Genomic DNA, 26111 nt, shown 5'->3' on the forward strand with positions numbered 1-26111 from the left:
AGAGAATAAATTCAGTTCCTCATCTACTCAGCTTAGAAGCTAGATTTAGAATGTGTGTAGATATGCACATGCAGCATGTTTTAGGTGCATTTACCTTGCACTTTAAGCGAAAAGTCAAGCAAAAGGGGAAGTTCCACTTCTTTGCATCCTCACCCCCCCCCCCTCCTGTTTAACTATCTGCACTTTTTTTGGGGGGGGGGGTGAGGGGAGCAGGTACCTGGATTTGACAGGTACCCACTCCCACTTCTGCTCAGATTGCCATAGCTTCCTGCTTTAAGTGTTTGGGGTTACTGAGTGACTCAATAAAACAGCTGAGGAAAAGGAGTGCAGTACTGATGGAGGTAGGTGTACACAGTAAAAAGGTCACACTTTGCAAAAATCAACAAAGTATTTGTTAACATTATACTCTACTTTTGAGTAAAACAAATTGCTGTATTCTGTAATTAAGAAAAAATGCTTTATCAAAGAGAAGAATAGGCATGGCTCACTAACCCAGTGCATTAGTATGTAGATGAATGTGGCAGAGGGGGCATGGCTGGAGTGGTCCTGGCTGAGGCCACATTCATCTACATACTAATGCACTGTGTTTGTGAGCAATGCCTTTTCTTCACTTTGACAATGCTCTTACCCCTCTGAATGGTGAATTGATGCCAACTCCCTTCACTGCAACCAGCGGGGAGATCTCTGTTTTAGCCTACAGGGGCACTGCAAGATTTATTTGGATCGCTAAGAAAAAATGCTGCCCCGGGTTTCATGGTTTCACTTAAAGTTTAAGTACAGATTACATGGTCTCTCGCTACTGTGTACAATGTGGGTGTTTGACATCATTAGAGACAGAGGAGAAGCTGTTGTCATTACTCAGTGGGCCTTATCAGTAAGATAAGATAATCAACAGGGTGCAAAATCTGCTTATGTAAAGGACATATACACCTGCGCATATAATAGCAAATGACGCCTAGAAATTCAATTTTAAAAGTACACAATTTATATGTTTATGTTAAAAAATAATAAAAAGCTGTAGGCTCTCTCCTATTAGAAATACGGGAGAGATTTTCAAAAATCTCAGAATCTGCTACAGCTGCGCATGGTAGCCAATCAGCTTCTAACTTCAGCTTGTTCAATTAAGCTTTGACTAAAAACTGGAAGCCGATTGGTGTCTATGCATAACTGCACCAGATTTTGCACTCTCCAGATTTAGTAACTCTCCCCCATGGAGTCTACCCTTGCTGATTTCCCTTTCTAAAAAGGTTGGTTGCCTGACTGTCATGCTAAGTCACTAACCCAAAACAAGGATACAGGGTCAGCAAAACAGGCAGGCAACTAAAATGTTCAGAAAAGTTCAGCAATGGCTTTAGTTCTCTTAGGAAAAAGGGGAGTCCTATAATACCAGATATGATCCAAAGAATACAAAAGACATAGAACCACAGTGTGGATTAAAGCAATATCTATTTGCTGAATTAGTGAAAAAACATCCATAAACATACTACAATGTATGTTACAATGTTACATTGTGTTACAAAAAGGTAACAGGCACTGCAGCATTAATTGTTGGCATTATGTTTCAGCTAAAATATACATATTATAGAAAGTACTTGTACATAGACAATATCACTGGGGTGTGATCACAAAGACATATTATGATTCAACATCATTTCTGAGTAACAACAATCCTGTGCTGGTCAGAAGGTATGTAGATTTGAACAGTGCTACATAGTGCTTGAAAAGAAAAAATATTCTTTGTCCAATGGCTTTGCGTTAGAGGAAATATATTGGCTCGAAACTGGTTTACAAGTCTTGTTTTCTGTTCATACAGACTATACAGCGAAAACATTTTCCAGCAGACAACAACCATGAGGACTCCTTAATGTGAAATGTTTCTGCTGTGCTCCCAAGTAGAGATAAAAGGAACTTACAACACAAATCCAAGAAATACAGAGACTGCAACTCCTGATCTCCACAATAAATGCAGTGTGGAGCCATGCAGAGTTTCTGGATTTAGTCCTCTCAGTCGCTTACAACAAATATGCAGGCAGTGAAGAACTCCTGCGATATACACTTGTTTTAAATCAATGACTCCAAACAGAAGATCACATTTTCATTCAGACAGCTTTTTTTTTTAGAAAGGGATTAGTTATGACATCCCCATTCTACTTTCATGACAAATATCATTTAAAACATAACCTTCAGTTTCTTTACAAATTTGATGTAAGAAATTTTCAGCTATGCATTATTCATCCTGAATTTGTTCCTTTATACCTGTACAGAAGTATATTATATTGTTTCCAAAAAACTCAAATATCTGTCTATATTTTCTTATGACAAGTATAAATGTTTCCCAATAGGCACAGCTGATAATTCAGGTGTCTGAACAATTATAACTGAATGTGATAAAAGCCATTTACTGTACAATGTTTGTTGGATTTGCCATAGCTATGCTGTAAGGGGCTCTTCCCTACTTTTACACGTGCTTGCTTTGAAACCCTATCATATTTCATATAAATATATTAAACTGTGGCTCTCCAGCTATTGCTGACTACAGACTAAGCTGCAAATGTATCATGGGACTGTGTTCTCTTCCACAATGGGAGCTACAGTTTGTCATCATGGTCCCCGTTTTTCCCAAACAGCAGATTCACATTTCATGCTGCTTTCTCTTATCAAGGACAGTATTCTGTTGTCCCTTCACGCAGAGAATGCATGTACAGGTACTACATACTATCATAGTCACACGTTCCATGTACTTTGCACAAATGCCTAAGTCCAATATCAAGAACAACAAAAAATATAATGCCCCCAGAAGCTGCAAAGCAGAGTTCCCAGTATCCAGCATAGCCTAACTCTCCATGACCAAGAACTACAACTCTAGGTTTTGTGTGAAGGGTTCAAACCACGTAATACCATGACGGGGTGAGGTCCTATGCACAAGAATACAGCCCCCTTTTGATATCAGGAAAAGGTTTCTTTTCAGCTCTATTTTGTTTATCAAATTATGTATTTTTCTTCTAAATCAATTCTGTTTTTTACTCTCAATAGCTGGCCAACATCTACCTTTAGTATACTGTAAACTGATATGCTTTAGCTCAGGGGTGCTCAACCTATGGCCTATGGGCCACATGTGGCCCTCGGAACTCTCTGATGTGGCCCTCAACCTCCAACCAGGAGAGCACATGCCCAGTTTTGCCAACCTGTTGATTGTGATCTGGGCTTGCTGACCCGCCATCCCAGAGCATCAGAATGTATTGAGCCATGCCAGCAGAGAAGGAAGCAGGGGGCTGCGGAGAGAACAAGAGCCACAGAAGCTAATGCTTCCTCTTTAGCGCTGGCTCCTGTCCCAGGTGGAGTGATACCAAGTGCACTTCGCCTGGGACCTTTCCAGCAGTCTGGAGATGGAGAGCGATGCCAACAGAAGCTGAAAGAGGAAAAGAAGGTCAGTGTATTAAACAAATACACTCTACAAATCTGCCTTCCTCACTTACACCTCCTCCCTCCACGCCGCCAAGCAGGCCTACTTTGTTAACCTAATCAACACCCTCTCCTCCTGCCCTCGCCGACTCTTCTCCACCTTCAACTCCCTGCTCTCTCCCCCCCCTCCTCCACTCAGTACCTCACTCACCGCCCACGAGATTGCCACCCATTTCCGTAACAAGATTGACGATATCCGTAAGGACATTGTCAACTTGCAATCTACCTCCCCACCCCCGTCACCCCTTCTTCTCCCCCCTCCTCTGCCCTCACAACCGCACTGCCCTCCACCTCTCCCAAGGCCCCGCCCACCGTAACCCCCCCTGCACTGCATTCCCTCAGCCCTGTCACTACTGAGGAAGTTGTCAAGGTCCTCTCAGAAGCCCGCCTCACTACCTGCCCCCTGGACCCTATCCCCTCTCAACTCCTCCGGTCACCCCCCTCTTCCCTCATCCGCTCCCTCACCCACATCTTCAATCTCTCCCTCTCTACTGGCGTATTCCCCTCCCCCCTAAAGCACGCACATATCACCCCCATCCTCAAAAAGCCCTCCCTGGATCCCGCAGACCCCAACAACCTCAGACCCATCTCCCTGCTGCCACTCTCCTCCAAGCTCCTTGAGCACATAGTCTACGATCGCCTAAGCGCCCACCTTATTGACAATAACCTCCTAGACCCATTACAGTCCGGCTTCCGTCCCCTACACTCCACCGAAACTGCCCTCCTCAAAATCACTAACGACCTACTAAACGCCAAAGCCAAGGGTGACTACTCTGTCCTTCTCCTGGACCTCTCTGCGGCCTTCGACACAGTCGACCACCCCCTCCTCCTTAATAAACTACTCTCCCTTGGCATCAGAGATACCGCTCTCTCCTGGTTCTCACCCTACCTATCCCGACGCTCCTTCAGCGTCACCAACAATGGCGCCACCTCCCCCTCCCTCCCCCTCTCTGTTGGGGTCCCCCAAGGCTCTGTCCTTGGACCCCTTCTCTTCTCCATCTACACCTCCTCCCTGGGCACACTCATACACTCGCATGGCTTCAATTATCACCTCTATGCTGACGACACCCAAATTTACCTCTCCACCCCTCTCCTCACCCCCACTATCTCCGCCCGCATCACTCACCTCCTAAACGACATCTCAGACTGGATGTCGCTCCATTTCCTCAAGCTTAACCTCTCCAAAACCGAACTCCTCGTCTTTCCCCCTGCCCACACCCCCCCCCCCATCCTATCCATCACCACCACCAACACCACTATCACTCCCGCCCCACAAGCCAAAGTTCTTGACTCGAACCTCTCCTTCCTGCCTCATGTCAAATCACTTACAAACACCTGCAGGCTCCATCTCCGCAATATTGCCAAGATACGTGCCTTCCTCACCCCAGACACCACCAAACTTCTTGTACACTCCCTCATCATCTCACGCCTTGACTACTGCAACTCTCTTCTCACTGGCCTACCCAAGTGCAGGCTCTCCCCGCTCCAGACCATCCTGAACTCAGTGGCCAGACTCATCCACCTCACCACCCGCTCCACCTCTGCAACCCCCTTCTGCCTCTCCCTCCACTGGCTCCCGATTGCCCAACGCATCAAATTTAAACTTCTAATCCTGACCTACAAAGCCGTTCATAACACTGCCCCTGACTACCTCACCAACCTGATCCCCAAGTACCACCCTACCCGTACCCTTCGCTCCTCACAGGACCTCCTTCTATCCTGCTCCCTGGTCTCCTCCTCCCATGCACGACTGCAGGACTTCTCCAGGTCCTCCCCTATCCTCTGGAACTCACTGCCCCAATCCATCCGACTGTCGCCTTCCCTCCCCACATTCAGGCGCTCCCTCAAAACCCATCTCTTCAGGGAAGCCTACCCCACCCTCACCTAACGGCCATTCTCCCTCATTCCTCCCACCACTTCATCCCCCTCAGCCACTTCATTCCCCTCAGCCACTTCCTATTGTTCCACTACCCCTTCCCTCCTAGATTGTAAGCTTGAAAGAGTAGGGCCCTCTTACCCCCCGTACGCTGTCTGTTTTTGTTGTACTGTGCCATGTATTGTCCCCCCTATTGTACAGCGCTGAGCAAACCCTTTGGCGCTATATAAACTCGATGTAATAATAATAATAATAATAACATACATACTGCGCTTTTGCAATGGGCATATTGGCAGCTATAAAAGGGTTAACAACTATTAGGCTGTTTTCACACTGATCCGCAGGTGATGCACAGTGCACCTGGGGTTTTCCTGGGATGAGCCATAGACTTCTATTATATCCTGCAGGTTTGATGCACTTTCAGGAGTTTTGGTGCGCTTTCAGAAAGTGCACCATACCAAGATATAATAGAAGTCAATGGCAAAATTCAGCTGATGCGCAGGAAAGCCGCAGGTGCACTGCGTTGCACCTGCGGTGAAGGTAAACTACAGCGCATCAGTGTGAAAGCAGCCTTATATGGGGCTCAGGTCAGTGAGGGCTTGGTTAGATTTGTGGTTTAGGGGGTGGTAAAACCCCATACTTCAGACATATTTTTACTACACACCCCCAAACAGTGGTGTAGCATCAGGAATCACAATGGCGATCCCACCCCATGCTCCAGGGTGCCTGTGTGGCCTCCATGTTACATAGACAATATCACTGGGGCAGCAATCCTCTCATTTTTCTACTGTCACCGCTGAAAGCTGGCTTCTCCTCCTCTGCCTCCTGCCGGCATTCAGCAGTTCCACGAACAAAATGTTTATTATGCTATTACAGTAAAAAGAAAAAAAAATTAAATTCTGAATAATTTAATTTAATTTAATTGTGGCCCTCGACCGGTTACCAAATCACTCAAGTGGCCCTCGCTCTTCAAAAGGTTGAGCACCCCTGCTTTAGGTGATGGACTGAATTTTCAAAACAGTTTTAGAACGACAGCTAGTGAAAAAAATCGGTGTGTTACTTTTATCCTGTATGTATCTATAGGCATCTGTTTGCAGATATGCAAGGATGCCTACTCATTCATACCTCATCATTCTATTTCCCCATTGACTTCACTTCCAATGCACATTCACTTTGGCCCTAGCCTAGAATATTCCCTCATAGCACATCCTACTACAATCATTTTGCAACTTTCATTTTCTTTTCAGCAACATCTGTTCAACTTTGTTTTGTTCATACTACTAAAAAAAAATTCATCTTGTATACAGCTGTTGCACATATTTCCATTCCATTTCCCCTAGTGGGGTTGGTAGTAATAGTTGGTTGAACCAGGGCATTTCAGCCAAGACTTCACTTTGCTTAGCCATAGAATTAGGGTCTTTTGCTGAGAAACTATTAGGTTGAACCGAATTGTCTTTGAAGGTCCCCATCTATCCAGGTCTTGGTATATCTAGTAATAGTTAGACACATTCAAATGGACTAGTTCTGAAATGATGAAGATGTTTCGTAGCTTGGATAAGTTACAAAATGTCTTCACCATTACAGAACCAAGTCCAGTTGATTGTGACTAACTACTACCAGATACATTATATCCAGATAATTTATATAATCCTTCCATCTCCAGTCTGGTCTTCATAGCGGTCTCCTCTCATTTGACAGTGAATGGACACCTCCGGTAAGTGCACTCTAGATGGCATCTGAATAGAACACTCAAGCCATCACTACTAGATGCCAATTTATTTGGTAACATTTCTTATTCTTCTAGGGACAATACAGATATTGCTCAGGTTCTTGTAGAAAGAAGTATGTAGCATTATAAATGTAAAGCTTACCAACCTAGTATTAACTTTACTAGTAATACTTTCATTCTGCGAGCAGTACTGTCAACTTTTCACACAAAATTAGCAATTGTCATACATTTATGGACCTATCCTTGGAATAACATAAGGGGCATGGCTGCTACCAGACCAATGAGGTTGCCTGGTGTTTCATCCCATTACATAATGTATAGGCAGATATACAGTATATATGGAATATAGCAGCATATCATTCTCACGCTTCCCTTTTTGCATTCAGTTATCTGCTGTTTGAGTAAGAAACAGGCTTATTAGGTTTAAATAAAATGAGTATTAGACTTTAGTCTGAGATATTAGAAGGTATTCAGATTTTACACCAGGGCTCCAAGGCTTTTAGTTCTGTCTCTGGACCTAAGTGTAAAGATCACATAATTTAAGCTTAGTGTTTAAATTTAAACTGTATATTTCATTACAATTTACATTTATAATAATCATAACATCTTAGATCATGTTTTCTTGGAATGTGATCATAGAACACATGGCTGCTTGTGCCTCTTGTTCACCATGTGACTGGAGAAGGGTCACCTTCTGTATAATACTGTTGAGGTCATATGTAAATACTTTAATCAGAACCTGGCATCAGCAGCCTATAGCTGACCGTATGTGTCCACACACAGGGCTACTGGGAATCTGACAATCAGGTCAACAAAGACACTGCAGGCAATTTTCTCAAGAATGCTGTAAACTGAACTGGGTACATGATTTAAAGTTGCTGGTTTACACTGAGACCAGTTCACAGTTTATTAAATCCCATAGAAGAGATGAGACAGCAAAGGAATCTTTTTCCTTCAAGGACTGGTCTTGAGTCACTTTCCCCTTGAAGGATGTCACAAGGTCATTGGATGACAGGAGCTGAGCGATCGTTGGTAATTGTCCTCTTCAGTTTAACATGAGCAAATGGATTGCTTCTTTAAAAAGAAAAAAAAAAAACGGTTGTAAAGAGAAAAATACAATGAACAGCTATACATGTTGTAATTATACAGCTGGAAGCATCCAGCAAATAACTAACATGGAGGAAGTGGCCATACTGGGGAAACAGCATAGTGGTTCACCCCAGGTATAGCCATGTTGCAGGTACTTTAGGACAGCATCCCCCATCAGATGCACAATACTGTGCTTCCTATGGCTCTACAGGAAAACCCCCAGCAGCTCTGTCAGGCCTCAGATGCAGTGGCAGCACAAAGCTTAGTAAAGCTTTCCTAAGGCTGGCCATACATTATACAATTTTCTTGAGAATTGTGCTTTAGATTTACCAAAACCATATAATATGAGGTCAAACCTAAACAACACTTTCAGTTGTATCCAATTAGGCAGGCCCTTGCACTACATAGTTGAAGGTAAATCTAAAGGAAATTGGGCAGAAACTGGACAGAGAATTGTATATGCATCACATGAGCAAAGGGGAAGTTTAGGAGGACTTCCCTCACTATGCCTGGTGCCATTCTATCTGAAGTCTAATAAGTATTTTAATGGAAGAAAGAAGCTTGCTAGGGAAAGAGGGGTTTGCTCAGGTAAGGGGTGGATGGGGTAGTGGTTTTTGCTAGGGGGGGTTTGCTGGGGAAGGGAGATTTTTTGGTGGGGGGTTTTGCTGGAAAGGGGAATTTGTTTGCTGTTGGGGGCTCTGCTTAGGGAAGTTTTTCTTTTTTGCTGGTTAGGACTTTTGCTGGGGAAAGAATGGGAGGAATGGGGAGGAGGTGCACTTTTTGCTTGCCAGGAAGGGAGAATAAACTTTTGGCCGTATAGTGTCACAATTGCCAGTTTAACATCCACATAGTTATGACTACCCATCTGATGTCTTCATATTGTCACAATTGCTCATATATTGTCACAATAGCCAGTTGTTGTCTCCATACTGAGGTTATCCTGATACTGGGGTTGATTTACTAAAACTGAAGAGTGCAAAATCTGGTGCAACTCTGCATAGAAACCAATTAGCTTCCATATACACACATTGTAAATGATGTATAGCACGGCAAAAAAAAAAAAGGGGAAAAGAGTACAAGGGGAAAGGTGAGGGGGAGATTGGAAGCATATGCCTCCATAATTGCAAAAATTTACAATTAGTAGGTGTATCTGTGTAACTTGATTCAAAAATAGACATCCACAAAGCAGAGGCAGTCTAGTTAGTTGATGTTTATACTTCATATAGATTGGCCTTTCCTTCGGGTGGTGCCCCAGTGGGATCCTTGCAGTAACCCTTTCAGGGCTGGAGATGTGAATTTAAAGATCTTACACTGATGTAGGCTAGACGTAGGCTAGACTGCCTCTGCTTTGTGGATACACCTACTAATTGTAAGTTTTTGCAATTATGGAGGCATATAGTTACAAAACTCCCCCTCCCCTTTCCCGTTGTCCTCTTTCCCCGTATTTTTATGCCGTGCTATACATCCATTTACAATGTGTATATGCTGTAAACCTGAATGTATGTAATTACTGATATGACATTATTGTATTGTAGCATCATTATACCAGTAAATCTCCTGCAGAAGGAACTCCATTCCGAAACATGTTGGGAATTATGGGAAAATGTTATTATCGCCAAGCAAGACACGCATCTATATTGTTGTATTTCTAAATACACTTGGGTATATGCCAACTCAATTATTTGGTGTATCATATTGTATTTTACCTTTATCCAATTGGACATTAGGACATTTTTTTGGAAATAATAATAAAGATAGATTTCTTGTTTTTTAATATATTTCATGTTTCATATCTTCTGCTTCTAAAGTCTCTGGGGAACCCTTGGACCTTTAGGTCGCCTTTCTTTTGTATCATCATATAGTTATGATTGCCTGTTTGTGGTGGCCATATAGTGTTAATTTCCCATTTGCTGCCCACATATTTCTACAATAGGCAGTTTTCTGCATGCGTATTGCAATGATTGTCTATTTGCTGCCTACATATTGTAACTGTTGACTGATTGCTGCCTGTGTTTTGCATACAATTGTCCATATGGAGCCAACTTATTTTCTTCATTCATTTTTGAGTACATATTGTGAAAGTACAGTAGATGATCATATTACCATAATTTAGTTCTCTGCCACTATCAAAGTCAACCACTATTATCCTTATGTTTCGCCATGGTGCACAAAGTGCACTGCTGTTAAACCCTTGAATTTCATGTTACTTAGCATGCCATTACTGTCCCCATGGGGCTTATTTACTAAAGCTGGAGAGTCCAAAATCAGACTCCCTTCTGCATAGAAACCAATCAGCTTCTAACCTCAGCTTGTTCAATGAAGCTTTGGCAATGAAACCTGGAAGCTGATTGGTTTCTATGCAGAAGGGAGTCTGATTTTGGACTCTCCAGCTTTAGTAAATAAACCCCCATGTGTCTCTGTGGCAAACTATGCCAGCCACTATTAAAACCTTTCATTTTAATTAATGTAAGCTCATTTTTTTTGTCTGTGGCGGCTCACTACACCTGCTGCTATTTAAACCTAAATCCTTTTTGCTCTTACCTGGAAGGAGATGATCCAGGGCTTCCAAATTCATTTGCTAACTGAAATAGAGAAGTAGAGATTCAAATATGGTTGTTTGTAAAATACCAGCTGCATTGCATATTTTTTCAAATTAACGTGTTGTCTAAAAAAAAAAGGAATATAAAGATAAAGTGTTTTTTTTCATTCATTTCTTCTCTTGATGTCATAGGGAGAGGAAGTGAGAAAAAAAATTACCCCAGTGAGGTCACAGACAAAAAAAAAATGGTGCCAATTAAAAAGAAAAGTATTGACTAGAGTATTAGACTCAAAGTGGTATTAACTCCAAAAGCAAATTGCAGCTTACCACATGTGATAGCTGTATTAGTTTCATTTTTTCAGCTTTTTTTCTTCTATTTACATCTGGTGATCCGACCAGTAAGTGTGCTGTTTTACAGAAGCACAGGCTTTCTAGCAGAATGTATCAGTTTACATGGATGAGACAGACCATTTGAGGGGGTGATTAAAATGATTAGCTTTTATTTATTCTTGTAAAACCTTTATCCCAAAAGGAAGAAAACTGTTGCAACTGATTATAAAGTGTGAGCTGGAGTTTGGCTTCAGTTTGTTAGTGTATTTAAAACTGCTGGTACATTTATCTATTCCAATCCACATCTATTGATTGGTAAGCTGCAAATTATTGCATTTTTGGTTTGGGGTTTAATACCCTTTTAAACACCTGTATTCACAATTGTTGTTAGATTTGTATTAAGGAAAATACAGTAGGAGTGGGAACACCCAGGATCACCTCTGTAAGACACCAAGGTATGTGGGTGAATAGTAATAGCAGCACTAGCCACACTGTATTAATATATTGCTCCCCCCCATCCAACCAAATTCTCCAGCTCTAGAGCATCAGGGGCATGCCCCACAACTGAAGGAGCTGCTTGGATGAGAGGTTAAATGTTGCTAACATTATGAAACAAGTTCAGCTGAATGTGACAAATTATCTATACCTTGACCTGGTGAATTGAGAACATTCACCGACAAACAAAGGGTGAATAAGCCTACCACATTTCTTCTATAAATGAAACATCACTTCTAGATGGATTGACCATTTAACTAATTATTATTGGAAGAAAACATACCTGCACCAGGTCTGGGCTGATCATGCTGTACGGTCGCTGCCGGAAGGTGCTTGTACGCGGTGAAGGTGTGTATCTTACTGCTTCTAGCCGTATATTTTCAGATTCGGGGATTGTAACACCAACTTTGTCCAGATTTCCAGTGCTGCTACTGTTTAATTTACTAAGAGGATAACTGGAAACACAAATAAATATGTAACATACAATTTATGGCCACAAAGAGTTCATAGCAAGCAAGAAATATGCTTACTAGGATTACCAATAAATGCATTATTATGTTTCAGCAATACCCCCATATCAATCATACCTTTCTTGCAGACATCAGACCATGTAGATGCAAGCTCAGGAGTGATAATGACGACTGCAAGCACTGGAAAAGATCATTAATTTGCAAGAATAGCCTAAAATGCTGGAAATCTCTGCTCAAAGCATAAAGCTGACTGATTCAGGGGAAATATCAAGCCACCTTGCAATGGTGGTGTGGCAATTGCAAGCAAGCAGTGTCAGATTTCTGACCATTATATGACCAGTCCAAAAAATTAAGGTGGTGACTGGAAGATCCAGCAAGTAAATGAGCAATCATCAAAATAACTGGTGTATAAATATGAAAACCTATGCTGGCTATGTGATGTTTACCCTTCAGAAACTCCTACAGCCTATGTTAACTCAATGGAACAACAATTACCAGCTAGAAAAATCCAACCTGGTTGATCAATTCTTCCTCTAAGTATGATGGCCAAGGGTTCTCTGCATAGATTACATACTGTCCATAAATGCTACCTACTGTAGATATTGTAACATCATTTTATCTGTGAATACCTTACAAAAACCCTGCACCTTGCCTATTCAGAACAATCTGACAGGGTGTATTTAACCACCTCCCGCCCGCCATATAAGGCAATGACGGGCGCAAGGTAGTTCTCTCGTTCTGGGAGGACGTCATATGACGTCCTCTCATTCTAACCGCGCATGCGCGGCTCCAGGAGCTCGCAGCGAGGCGATCGGCGGTGCGCTGTGTCCCTCGGACACAGCGGATCACCGATCAACGGAAAGAGCCGAAGATTTCGGCGTGGTCATGTGATCAGCTGTGTCCAATCACAGCTGATCGCATGTAAATAGGGAAATGCCGGTTATCTGCATTTCTCTCCTCACAAGCTCCTGACAGGGAGAGGAGAGCCGGTAATCAGCATTGCTCAGAGGGGACATGTACACTGATCATCAGGGCACTGATGATCAGTGTGCCCTGATGATCAGTGTAGCCCCAAGCAGTGCCACCTGTCAGTGCCCATCAATGCCACCTGTCAGTGCTCATCAGTGCCACCTGCCAGTGCCCATCAGTGCCACATCAATGCCACATATCAGTGCCTACCAGTGCACATCAATACCACATATCAGTGTTCATCTGAGCTGCCTTTCAGTGTCACCTATCAGTGCCAGTCAGTGCCACCTATTAGTGCTACCAATCAGTGCCACCTATCAGTGCCAGTCAGTGCCGCCTATCAGTGTCAGTCAGTGCCGCCTATCAGTGTCAGTCAGTGCCGACTACCAGCGCCACCTAACAGTGCCACTCAGTTGCACCTAACAGTGCCAGTCAGTGTCGCCTATCAGTGCCAGTCAGTACCACCTATCAGTGTCATATATGAGTGCTGCCTTTCAGTGCCCATCAGTGATGCCTGTCAATGCCCATCAGGGCCACCTACCAGTGCCTCTTTATCAGTGCCCATCAGTGCCAATCAGTGCAGCCTCATTAGCGCATATCAGTGAAGGAGAAAAATCACTTATTTACAAAATTTTAAAACAAAAACTAAGAAAAAACTTTTTTTATCACAAATTTCAGTTGTTTTTGGTTTGTTTAGCAAAAAATAAAAAACCCAGAGGTGATTAAATACCACCAAAAGAAAGCTCTATCTGTTTAAAAAAAATTAAAAAAATTTCATATGGGTATAGTGTTGCATGACCGCACAATTGTCATTCAAATTGAAAATTGGCATGGGCAGGAAGGGGGTATAAGTGCCCAGTAGGCAAGTGGTTAAAGCTCAACTCCCTACATTGTAGTATATTGTGTGTAATGTATATATTTTATGACAACAAACATAACTACAATCCACTCCCTAATCCATCCCAACCACTGCAATCTACCACGCTGACTAGTGTTGAAGCTTACAAACAACAATGACATCACCCCACTATCAGGGCTGGGTTGCTAGGCCACTGCATCATTGGAGGATGTCACATCAGATATTTTGCAGCGTCTGCACAAGGGTTGGTTGGGGGAGCACTGTGAAGGTGTGTATAACTGGGTCAGGGGTAGGCCTTAAAGAGACCTTGTCACTTCCTGAATGGTAAAGATGAGAGGGTTCTTTAAGGTTAGGTAAGGGAAGAAACATTCTTTAATGCATAGCTTTTACCCCTAGGCAGATGAGCCACTAAAGCCAATAGTCAATGAATGCCAATAGTCAAGGAATGGATAACCCATATTGCCACTGTTTGTAAGAACTGCGCCAATCCCACAAAAAAAGCCAGGTTACATTATTCCCGACAATACCTTCACACCTCACTTTTTGTGCCATTGAAGCAGTAAAGGCTTTTTTCTGGCAACTCAACCATGCAGCTAATTTTTGTTCAAGTATTGTCGTGTTTTGCTCCCTGAGACAACCACACCATCTTTTTCAAGAGCAGCCTTTATTTCTCCTGAGGTTACCTGTGAATTTTTCTTTGTATCCCGAACAATTCTTTTGCTAGTCTTTCTTGGTCTAAATGACCTTGGCTCGGTATCAAGAGATCCCCAAATTCTCCACTTCTTAATATGTGATTAAACAGGACTGACTGGCATATTCAAAGCTTTGGATATTTTTGTGTATCCTTTTCTATCTTTATAAAGTTCCATTACCTTGTGACACAGGTCTTTTGACAGTTTTTTTCTGCTCCCCATGGCTCAATATCTAGCTTGCTCAGTGCATCCATGTGAAAGCTAACAAACGCATTGACTAATTATACAAAGACACTAACTAAAATGTAAAAAGCAACAAATGTGAGATTAACCTTCAATTGCCATTTTAACCTGTATGTGTCACCTTGTGTGTCTGTACCAAAGCCAAATATTGCAGGGTATGTAAACTTTTGATCAGGGCCATTTGGGTGATTTCTGTTATCATCATGGCTTAAAAAGGAGCCAAAAGGACAATGTGATAATAAATGGCTTCATTGGATCACTCTCCATAAATGAAAGACAGTTTTTGGAATGATCAGTCATTTTCAATATGAATGCCAAATTTTCACAATTTCTGCCAGGGCATGCAAATGTTTGAGCACAACTGTACATATACTATGTATACCGTATTATACCTCCTTTCTTTTAATTTTGATATGGCAGTCCCTGGATTTCCATGTTCTTTGTTTGCGAATTGCTTGTTTATCCCACAAATGACTACTAGAAGTGCATACTAAGATCCCCCCCCCCACCCCGATCCATGGATTTCAATGGGATTTGCTGTAAAGATCACAAACTTCAAACTTGCAATATTCACACTTTTTGTGAATTGAAACCAGGCATATTTGCTCAGCCCAATTTAAGATCTCAAATGAAAATATGAAGTGCAGTGCTTGAAATATAGTAAAATGATTAAAAAATATCAAAAAATTATGTAATACAAAATAACAAATGAATGCCCGTGAGAGCAAATGGTGCAAACCAAAATTTAATTATATAAAAAAGTGTTGAAGTAATGTACATCAATCACCATAAAATGGCTCTTGCTTGTAGTAAAGCAACTCCAATCTACATATTCCGTGACCGTCTCCCAGTGAATTGAAAACTCACCAGAAATGATGGCTACCTCTACAACAGCATAAACGCCTGCATATTTGTGCCTGCGTGGGTTTCCTCCGGGTACTCCGGTTTCCTCCTACACTCCAAAGACATGCTGGTAGGTTAATTGGATCCTGTCTAAATTGGCCCTAGTATGTGTATGTGAGTTAGGGACCTTAGATTGTACGCCCCTTGAGGGTTAGGGACTGATGTGAATGTACAATATACATGTAAATATATTTACAATATACATGTAAATTGACGGCGCTATATAAGTACCTGAAATAAATATTTAAACAGGACCACATATGACATGGTCTTGACGTGAAACTGTGAATACGTGTCATTCTGTCTGGCCGGGCATGTCTCTCCTCCATAGTCGGGACACGAGGAAAGACATGCCCGGCCAGACAGAATGACACGTATTCACAGAGTTTCACATCAAGACATATGTAGTCCCGCTTAAATATACGGCATTTATGCTGTTGTAGTGGCAGCCATCATTTCTGGTGCGTTTTCAATTCACTGGGAGACAATGATGGCATATATAGATCGGAGTTTCTTTACTACAAGCAAGATCACTTTTATGGTGGTGGATGGACATTACTTCAACACTTTTTTATATAATTCAATTTTGGTTTGCACCATTTGTTCTCACGGACATTCATTTGTTATTTTGTATTACATCATTTTTTTATATGTTTTAATCATTTTACTATATCTTAAGTGCTGCACTTCACATTTTCAGTTATTATATAGGTTCCTGTATTACCTATTTATGTCAGCTGCATTTTATTACCATTCAGCGCGGATATTGTTCATTTTATAAGATCTCTATTGATCATCTTTCTCTTATGACACTGAAATAAAAAGGATGTGCATGTGACCACCATTGAAATATAATTGTTTTGACAAACTGGGAAATGGTCATTTGCATTAGAGGTTTTCATGCTGCAACAACTGTCATATGTATTTTCATTATAGTGAACTGGCCAACCAAAGTTATTTCTACATATGACCTACCATGCCTTAAGACTTGGCATAACACTTTATAGGTTAGTCTGAGAATATCCGAAAGTGATCAGAAGACATAAAATAATAAGCAATGTTACTCACTTTGATCCAAACTTATCTGAAGACTCTGCTGGTGGAAGGGGACGAGTATAGGAAAATGGAAACCAGCCTTTCCTATAAAAAGAAATAATAAAAATAAAAACATAATACTAATAACAATTTTGCAGCTACTAATTAATCTGTAGTGGGAGCCACTGCACAGGTAGGCCTGGGCTTCCCACTGTCTCCTGTTCTTCTTGAATGAATCACAGGCCAGCTAGACATGTCTGGTACAGCTTCAAAAGAGCCGCCTAGCAGATCATAGTATAAGATACTCAAGCTCCATCAGATGGCACCTCTGGATTGAGGGGTACAGGGTTAGAATATCTGTCAGATTTTATTACTGCCTGCAGCCCCATTTGGGAAGAATGTCCTTTACTTGTCCTGATGACAATTTGATAGGACAAATTGAAGATAATGTTTTTTTCCATTTTGGGTAGAACACTGAAGGGTTAGAATCTCCTAATTTTCTGTCCTGACACCCATCATATAGTGTGTAATTGACTCAATTAAAAGCACTAAGTGTGATCTCTGCCTGCTACTTAATTCCTCTGCTATCAGCATGAGTCACTGCAGTTTTCCTGACACCAAGAGAAAAATGGTGACAGGGGAGAGAGCTCCAGCAGATTGACAGCATCGGCTCTGTTCCTGTGATCTGTGTGGACGGGGTGTGTCACTTCCTTCCAATGAGCCCTCAGAGCTCTCCTCACTGAGCTCTGCAGTGCCTAATGTCAGCTCATCCCCTCCTTTTTTTCTGAACTCTCAGACAAGCCATACAATTTAGCACTTTGAACAGATATAGAGACTGCATATATACAGGTACAACTTATGTAGGAGGATTTGTTTCATTTCTGTGTGTCACCTGAGGCTAATCACATCACTGGGTATATGTAAGCGTTTACAACCACTTTAAGTGAGGGATAATGTCCCTGATGGGGACAAGGACAGCAATAGAATGCTTAATGTTTAAATATGTACCTCTCTTGAGTTAGGGCTAGAGTTTGGTTTTAATGTATAGATTTTGGCAGCCATCTCCATGTGGATTTTGCTTATGATCCCAATGTTTGCAGAGGTAGCAGGGACAGGAAGTGATGGGATATCTCTCCCATGGGGACACAAGCATAAATGCAGTAGTGTTTAGGAAGTGTTAGATCCTCTGACAAGTTTTTCTTTAGAGTGCATGTTAGTTCTTGACCTGATGTCACAGATAAAAAGTAAGAGGAATCTTCCCAGTGGAGTCACAGACAGAAATGAAAAAAAAGAAACATAAGACATTAACATTTAAGGCTGAGCAAAGCATCTTTTCATAACTTACTCATACGCAGCCACCAGCTTTATAAACCGAGACAAAATTGGTAAAATATTTAGAGATCTAAATAGCTCTAAAATGAGAAACTATAAAAATGCTTCTGTTAAGTCTGGAGTTCTTTAAAGAGTAACTGCACTTTTGTTCAGAAAAAAAAAAAACCTTCCCCTCTGGGTGATCTATGTACATTGTAAGGATTTTAATAAACTTTGTTCCAGAGTCCTACCTTTTGTTATTCTAAAGAAAGAGCTGTTTGTTTGTCTGTGTCCATATGAAAAGTGAATCTAATGGGAGTGGTTTCATAAACATCAATCAGCTGCTGCACCTGCACACTCTAATAAGGAAAATATCAGGGTCTGCATCCCTTTAGACATGATTTCCTATTGGGAGTATCTCACCAAAAATGACATTTATGTTGCAGGATGCCTGAAATCTATATCTTAGTGCAGAATTCTGGGAAAATCAATGAGCCAATCACATAAGTAGGAAATGATGTTGCTGGGTGGCGTTCTGTACTCATTCTGTGTACAGAACACCTCCAGGTAGCCATTTTGCATTTCATTTTACAGAATAGCATTTTACAGAAAATGACAGAGCTGCAGATTGAAAAGGAAAGGTAATTTTGAATAACATTTAATCAAAATGTGACTTGTGTCGCAATTGTATATGCTATATAATTTTTTTTTCATTTGCTATTTTTTCCCATGAAAGTGGAGTTACCTTTTAACTGCCTCACTACTAACTTTTGTTTCCCTATACAAGCAATCTAAAATGGTTCCTTCAATACCGTCACTCTTGAGGCAGCCTACAAATTTCTCCTGCGGTGGTACTGGGTCCCGGCTCGGACTGCTCACTTTAATCCGACTGGCGGAGATAGGTGTTTCCAGAACTGTGGTCTACATGGGGACGTCTTGCACATCTGGTGGTCATGCCTACGATTGATAGGCTTCTGGGTTTGTGGTTTGCTGCAAACATTATTTCATATTACAGTCTGTAAGGATGCAAGGGTGGCCCTCCTGCATTGCCCAATTTTGGGTCTGTCTAGGCCTCAGCAGATATTGGCATCCTACCTATTCATTTCAGCCAAACGTGCTATAGCTCAAGCTTGGAGAACCCCTTCTGTTGTCTTCCAGGGGGTGAACACCCGGATGAATGCTATGCTGATCAATGAACAGATTTCTATTATTCTTCAAGATTCTCATCCGAGATTCCTTAAGGTTTGGGAACCTTGGATGCATTATTCCCTGCTGTCCCTGCCTCTTACTAGCTATGGCCTCTTATAGTCGTTGCCTGTGCTAGCCCTGGATCCGTGACCCTTCTAGTCTTCCTTTCTTCCATGTTTTCTCCCTGAATCTTTCTTCCTTCCTTAATTCTTTCTATGTCCTTATATTTTCTTTTTTTTTTATCAGTTTGGTTTTTTTTTTCCCGTATGTTCTGAGCTGATACTTCTAGGTAGGGGTTTTTCCTCTTTGTTTTTTTTTTCTGGTAATATGATGGATTGCTGCTGCTACTATTTGGTTCGGCTTTTTGCCGTCCCTCCTTGGTGTCATTGGACGTTCCGTTATTTGGCTAATACATCCTGCTGATTTGTATCTGCTTATGTATGCTATTGTTCCGCTCTTCCCCTGCGTATCATGAGCTTGTTGTATTATAAAAACGAAAACTTCTTTAATAAAAATATTGAAATAGAAGTAAGCAGGTCCCTGCAGGGTTTGGTGTAGGAATAAGTTCAGCTCCTAAGCTTCCAGTCCAGCTACAGGGAGCTCAGTAAGAGTTCTTCATATCACAATACCTCATCTTGGAGCAGGAAAGAGCTAATTTAACTCAATACTACCTACCCCTCTCTGCATCAACATATCACTACAGTGGTATTCCATTTCTTGTTAACTAATTGGGGCCTCTGGACTTTTTTTTTAGAATCATAATAAATGTAAAAGTCAAACCATACACCCATGTATTTTCACTTTTACGGCTAAATGGGGATAACACCTACTTTATATTTGTTACATTTTATCATTCACATAGCATCATTTTAAAAAAATTGCTGACTACCTTTTAGATTTCTAAAAATCCTATACGACATTCTTCTACCGCAATGTTAAAGAGGGGGCTGGAGAGTTCAAATAGAAATGAAGACACATTTTTTTTTAGCCGCTTCCGTGCTGCCCTATGGCAGAAATACTGCTACAGGACGGCACGGGTACACAAAATAACGTGTATATATACTCGTGATTTTGCAGTTTCGGCCTCGGCTGTCAATCACCAGGTCCCAGCCGGTGATTCCCCGCCTGCACCTGGCGATCTCTAATATTACCGATCGGGGAGAGACCTGTGTAACACAACACAGATCTCTCCCGTCAGCTCCTGCAATCTGTTTTGTATGGCTCTGTACAGCAGAGCCATACAAAGCAGTATGCTTACAGTGTAAAGCATACACACAGCACAAAGTAAAACAGCACACAATTAACCCTTTCATCGCACCACATGTTAACTCCTTCCTGCACAGTGCCATTAGTACAGTGTCAGTGCTTTTTATTAGCACTGACCACTGTATTGGTGTCACTGGGGATGTCAGTGATACCAAGTCAGTTCCCCCCCAGTGTCAGAATGCCCGCAGTCCCGCTATAAATCACTGATTGTTACCATTAAAAGCAAAAAAAAAATTCCAGTATCTATACCGCCATTTGTAAACTCTAGAACTTTCACGTAAACCAATTAATTTACATGTATTGGGATTATTTTTTTAGCAAAGCCATGTAGCAGAATACATTTTGGTCTAAATTTATGATGAGACTTGATTTTTTAAATTTTTTTACTGGACATGTTTATTAGCAAAAAGTCAAAAATATTGTTGTTATTTTTTTCAAAACTGTCAGACTTTTTTGTTTGATTGCCTCTACATTTTTATTTTTTGTGCTATAAATACCACCGAAAGAAAGCTCTATTTTTGGGGAAAAAAAGGCTATACATTTTATTTGGGTGTGGCATGCCATGACCGCGAAATTGTCAGTTTAAGTAACGCAGCGCCGTATCGCAAAAAATGGCCTGGTCAGGAAGGGGGTAAATCCTCAGAAGGGCAAGTGGTTAATTACCCCTCTCTTATTCTATCCAAAATTAAAGTTATGCTATGTGGTCTTTTTTTGCCATCTGTTTCTCATTGGGGAGATTTCCCACCAATTCCATTTTCCTGACCACTATAGGAAGTGAAAGGGAATCCCTTCAATGTGAACCAATCATGTGTAAAAACAAAAAAATCCTGATCACTTCCCCAGAGTAGAACAATGTTACTATGGTAACATTACGGTATACTGTTCTGGTTACAGTGTGTTAAAAAAATAGTTAAAGAAATGTACTAAAAACAAAATAGAAAATTTTTTTTTTTGGTACTGTCACCAGTCAGTGTTCCGGATCACCGCCACACCAGCTATAAGATGACACTGTATTGCACTGGAGACAGTATTTAAAATTGTGAAAAACTTTTTTGTAATTTCTTCATTTTCCAAAAAATCATGACAATAAATAACAACTTCACAAAACTCGCAATGCTTTTTACTAAATACCTTGGACTCTACTTTCCAAAATGGGGTCATTTGGGGGATATTTGTACTTTCCTGACATTTTAGGGTCTCAAGAAATGAGATCTGTCAGGATTGATAAATTTTCAGCTATATATTTATTTTTTATGTATTTATTACAGGTACTTATATAGCGCTGTCAATGTACGCAGTGCTTTACATATATATTGTATGTTCACATCAGTCCCTAACCCTCGCGGGGCATACTATATATATATATATACCATATATATATGGTATAACATATACCATAGTTTGTAGAAAGTATAACTTTCCTACAGACTAAATAATAAACACTGATTTTGGTTATTTTTTACCAAAGAAATGTAGCAGAATACATTTTGGCCTAAATTTATTCAGAACAATTATTTATTTGCAAAATGTTATAACAGAAAATGTGTTGTTTTTACAACATTTTTGGGGGTTTTTCATTTATTTAGCAAAAAAAGTAAAATATCAGTAGTGACTGAATACAGCCAAAAGAAAGCTCTACTTGTGTAAAAAAAAAAGATAAAAATTTAGTTTGGGTACAGTGTTGCATGACTGCACAATTGCCATTCAAAGAGCACTGAAAGCTGAAAATTGCCCTGGGCAGGAAGGGGTGGAAGTGTCTGGTATGGAAGCAGCAATGTCATTCAAAATTTTGGATACACAAATGTGCAATAAACAGTACAATGGCAATTAATGTGTTGAATGTGTGATGAGATCATATCAAAAGGAAAAAAAATATTCATATTGTAGTGTCAAAGGGATAAATTCTAACTTGTGATATTCTTGTATAGTATAATCTAAACATATGAAGTTGTGCTAATTATGGAAGAGCGCAGTTATGAAAAATTACTGTCATGATAGTTAAAAATAAAATGCATTTTGGTTCAAAAACAACAACCCCCCCCCCCCAAAAAAAACACCCCCTGGGAACACTCACATCGTATTTCTGCCTAAAATACTTGAGTTTGGCTTTTGGGTGTTATCATTACTAAGTAACACTAGAGGGCACCAACTGATTGAAACACTTATACAGAAAGTGACTATTTACAAAGCTCACCTCCTGATTTCAGCAATACAAAGGAGTAAAGCCACATTTGCTGTAAACAAACACTTATATCGCATTAAATCCGGATCCATGAAAAACAGCATTTTTATCACAAAATTTTTTTTTATGGCTCCAAACACAGGCAGATTGTTTTCTATGGGTCGAAGCACATAACTGGGACAAACATCAGCAAACTTTCAGTGCATCCAGAAAAAAAAACAAAAAATCTGCATATGAACCGTATTTTACACAGTATGCATGTAAACTCTAACTCAATTGGAGTACAAGAGACGCCTACATCCTAGCAAGAAAGGCTGCTAAGTGGCAATAGATGCCGTCTTCTATTTGCAATTTAAAGCAGAACTAAACCCTCCTATCCCTTTAGCATCTGTTTAATCTGCAGTTGCCATGGTGCTGCACAAGTGATCAGCTATTTGATGGCTTCACAGTTCAGTTGAGTGCACAAGCAACTGTGACAGTTATTATTCACAGCATGCCTTGAAAAAAAAACTGCGAGTAGGCAGGCTCTTTATTGCAGAAGTGACATGCAATGTATCTTCTGCAATAAAACAAACATACATACCTGCCTGTTCGCCGTCATTTGCAAAATATACACTTAGGTGCACATGCTCGGGAGTGATGTCATCATGCGCTGGTAAATCAAGATGGCCGAAGGCAGTCACACAGAAGAAGCTAAGGAGAAGATGCCGGTGCTAGCAAAGCGCCTCGGACCATTGAGGTGGAGGTAAGTATTGCAGACTTTTGTGCCTCTTTAACCACTTCCCATCTAGCCCATGTACATAAACGGCCGGACGGGAGCAGTGCAGCAGTGGATTGCCGTTCATAAATGGCGCCCACATTTACAGCCTGTGCGCGCTCCCTGGAAGCACGCCTCACCGCGATCCGGTGCCCCCTGTGTCCGATCGCTGTACGGGACCTCTGTGTGAGGTCCCGATTCATGTGATCCCTGATTGGCCAATCAGTGATCCCATGAATAGTAGTAAGCAAGATGTCACTTGCTGACATCATTGCTTACTACTAGTGAAATCTGTGAATGATCACAGAGGTCACATGGTACAAGGCTATTTACAACAGCCTTGTACAATGTGACAAGCTGTGCCCAATCACAGCTCCCTCAGTATTTCTCAATGGCTGCAAAAATGCAGTCAGAGTGCAGGAGAAATGATTGCTTTTACAGCCTTTATGGGTAAAAAAGCAATCAGTGTAAAAAAAAATAAATAAAAATCTTCATCACCCCCCACAAGTAGTACAGTGTCACTATGGTGACACTGTACTGCTAGGGTGACAGTATAGTAAAAAAAAAACCAAAATAATATAAAAAATAAAGTAAAAATGTTAAATAAATTAGAAAAATAATACGTTTTGGTTATAAACTAATTTGGGTTATTTTTATTTACTAAAAAGATAACTGAATAAATTATGGCCAAGATTTAGGAAGAAAGATTATTTATTTGCAAAATGTTATTAGAAAAACACTTTTTTTTCAAAATGTTTGGACATTTTCATTTATATAGCAAAAAAAATAAAAATCCCAGTGGTGAATAAATACCACCAAAATAAAGTCTTATCTGTCTCAAACAAATGCTAAAAAATTCATATGGGTACACTGTTGCATGACCGCGCAATTGTCATTCAAAGTTTGATAGCACTGAAAGCTGAAAATTGGTCTGGGCAGGAAGGGGGTGAAAGTGTGCAGACTTGAAGTGGTTTTATTCCACGGGTTTAGTTCCGTTTTAACTGATCTCAGATAAGCTCAGGTAAATACCTACATTCTGATGGGAGGTTTGGAATAGGGGTACTTTGGACTCCTTACCTGACCATCAACAGATTACCTACAAAAAATGAAAACTGGAAAACTAAGGACATATCATGCTTAACTATAACGTGTTATTTGTAGTTTATCTTCAGTTACATTCATAAAATGGATTTTGGTGGGACTGTTTCCATCCAGCGATCCTCATTAGAAATGGGCATGCAGCTGTTGGGCTGATTACACAACGCACACCCTACAAGGACAGGTGAAAACACCCTGGCTAGTACACAGCCATAACTTACATCTTGGTGGCTTCATTTTCTCCATAGTGCCAGCCATCTCTGGCCTCTGGCACAAGTAGAAGGATGATATCCCCTTCCTGGAAGTTTAGTAAGGTGCTGTTCTCTGGAGCTGTATGTGAGAAGATGGCTTGAACTCTACGTCGTTCCACACGAGGAGGTAAAACAGAAAGAGGGCTGATCCGAGGTAAGGTTTTATTTTCCACTAATTAAGGAAACAAAATACCAGTTACAACTCCAAGACTGACATTCTTCCTAAAATGAAGGGTCACTACGGCAATAATACATACCCAGGGTAGCCAGTCTGTTCTCAGAGGCTGGTTTGCGTGGTATGGGTAAGGTGCATGAATACATTTCATTGGCCTTGGGGGTTGGCGGTGTGAGAGAAGCTGGCGTTGATGGAACTGGAGGGGCCACTTGATTGATGGATAATGGGTCTATAGAAATAGGGTTTCCCATATCACGAGACCCTCTTGTGCGATGAAGGCTTTCTCCATTAGGAATTGGAAGAACTTCTTGAACAGACATTCTCTGAAAATGTTTAGAAATACGAATAACAAAATAGTGGACATGTTAAAGAACATCTGGAAGCTCTGATGTACAAACCTCATAATGTTAGAAACTTAATTTACCTTCCCTGTCTGAGCCAAATGCTCCTTAAAATGGAACTTCACTCTCTCAAGCAACATTGACTATTTGGAATCCTTATGCTGCTAGCATTAATAAATAGATAGGAAAGTATAAACTGTTTTTTTACATTCCTTTAGTTACCTCCTAGTTTCCAAGCTTAGGAAAATGATGCCCTACATCCCAGGGATTTTCAGGAGGGTAGGAGGGGTTTTCTCAGTTAAGCATCCCCCACCTGCATGCCTAAGCTAAGGGCATATGGATGCCAGGAAGTAAATGCTAAATTAATCATTTGCCCTTACTCAAGATGGCCACGGCCAAAAATGGGGTATTTTTCAAAATTATTTCTCAGCAAAGTAAATCATGGGGACATGGATAGCTGGGTGAGTTTGCTTGGAATAATAAACATAAATTAAATAGTGGTTTTGGTTTGTGGTGCTCAGATACAATGTAGCTCCGCTTTAACCTGTTTCACAAGCTCCTCCTCCCAGATTCTGCTGCTTAGTGTGAGGCTTTAAATGAAAGAGGCAGTGATGTCAATCTATAAATTGCTGGGCAGGACTAAGTATGGCCTAACCGATAGACAGCACATAGACATGGCAAAATATGGGCAGTGGTGGCTAAGTGGTTAGCACTTCCGCCTAGCATTGCTGGTTTGAATCTCAGCCATGGCACTACTGGCTCAGAGTTTGCATGTTCTCCCTGTGCCTGCGTGGGTTTTTTCCAGGTACTCTGGTTTCCTCCCACACTCCAAAGACATGCTGGTAGGTTAA

At 41.0% G+C, this 26111-nt stretch overlaps 1 protein-coding gene across 3 annotated transcripts in view; it reads right to left on the reverse strand.

Annotated features, from left to right (window-relative positions):
• Window positions 1-7095: 7095 nt before the first annotated feature.
• Window positions 7096-26111, reverse strand: part of BAIAP2 (BAR/IMD domain containing adaptor protein 2) — a 207228-nt gene continuing 188212 nt past the window's right edge. For 2 of the 3 annotated variants that reach the window (XM_089690993.1, XM_089690995.1), the window contains 6 exons: window positions 25002-25242; window positions 24715-24916; window positions 16725-16796; window positions 11804-11975; window positions 10698-10738; window positions 7096-8141 (listed from right to left, as the gene is read on the reverse strand). In XM_089690993.1, the coding sequence (XP_089547119.1) occupies window positions 8069-8141; window positions 10698-10738; window positions 11804-11975; window positions 16725-16796; window positions 24715-24916; window positions 25002-25242 (801 nt within the window). In that variant the 3' untranslated portion in view covers window positions 7096-8068. The remainder of the gene's footprint in view (window positions 8142-10697; window positions 10739-11803; window positions 11976-16724; window positions 16797-24714; window positions 24917-25001; window positions 25243-26111) is intronic. The other variant, XM_089690996.1, reaches the window with a different exon arrangement.

This window comes from Staurois parvus, unplaced genomic scaffold (assembly GCF_062004578.1).
Source record: "Staurois parvus isolate SC_StPar_1 unplaced genomic scaffold, SC_StPar_1.0 ptg000548l, whole genome shotgun sequence".
NCBI classification, from domain to species: Eukaryota; Metazoa; Chordata; class Amphibia; order Anura; family Ranidae; genus Staurois; species Staurois parvus.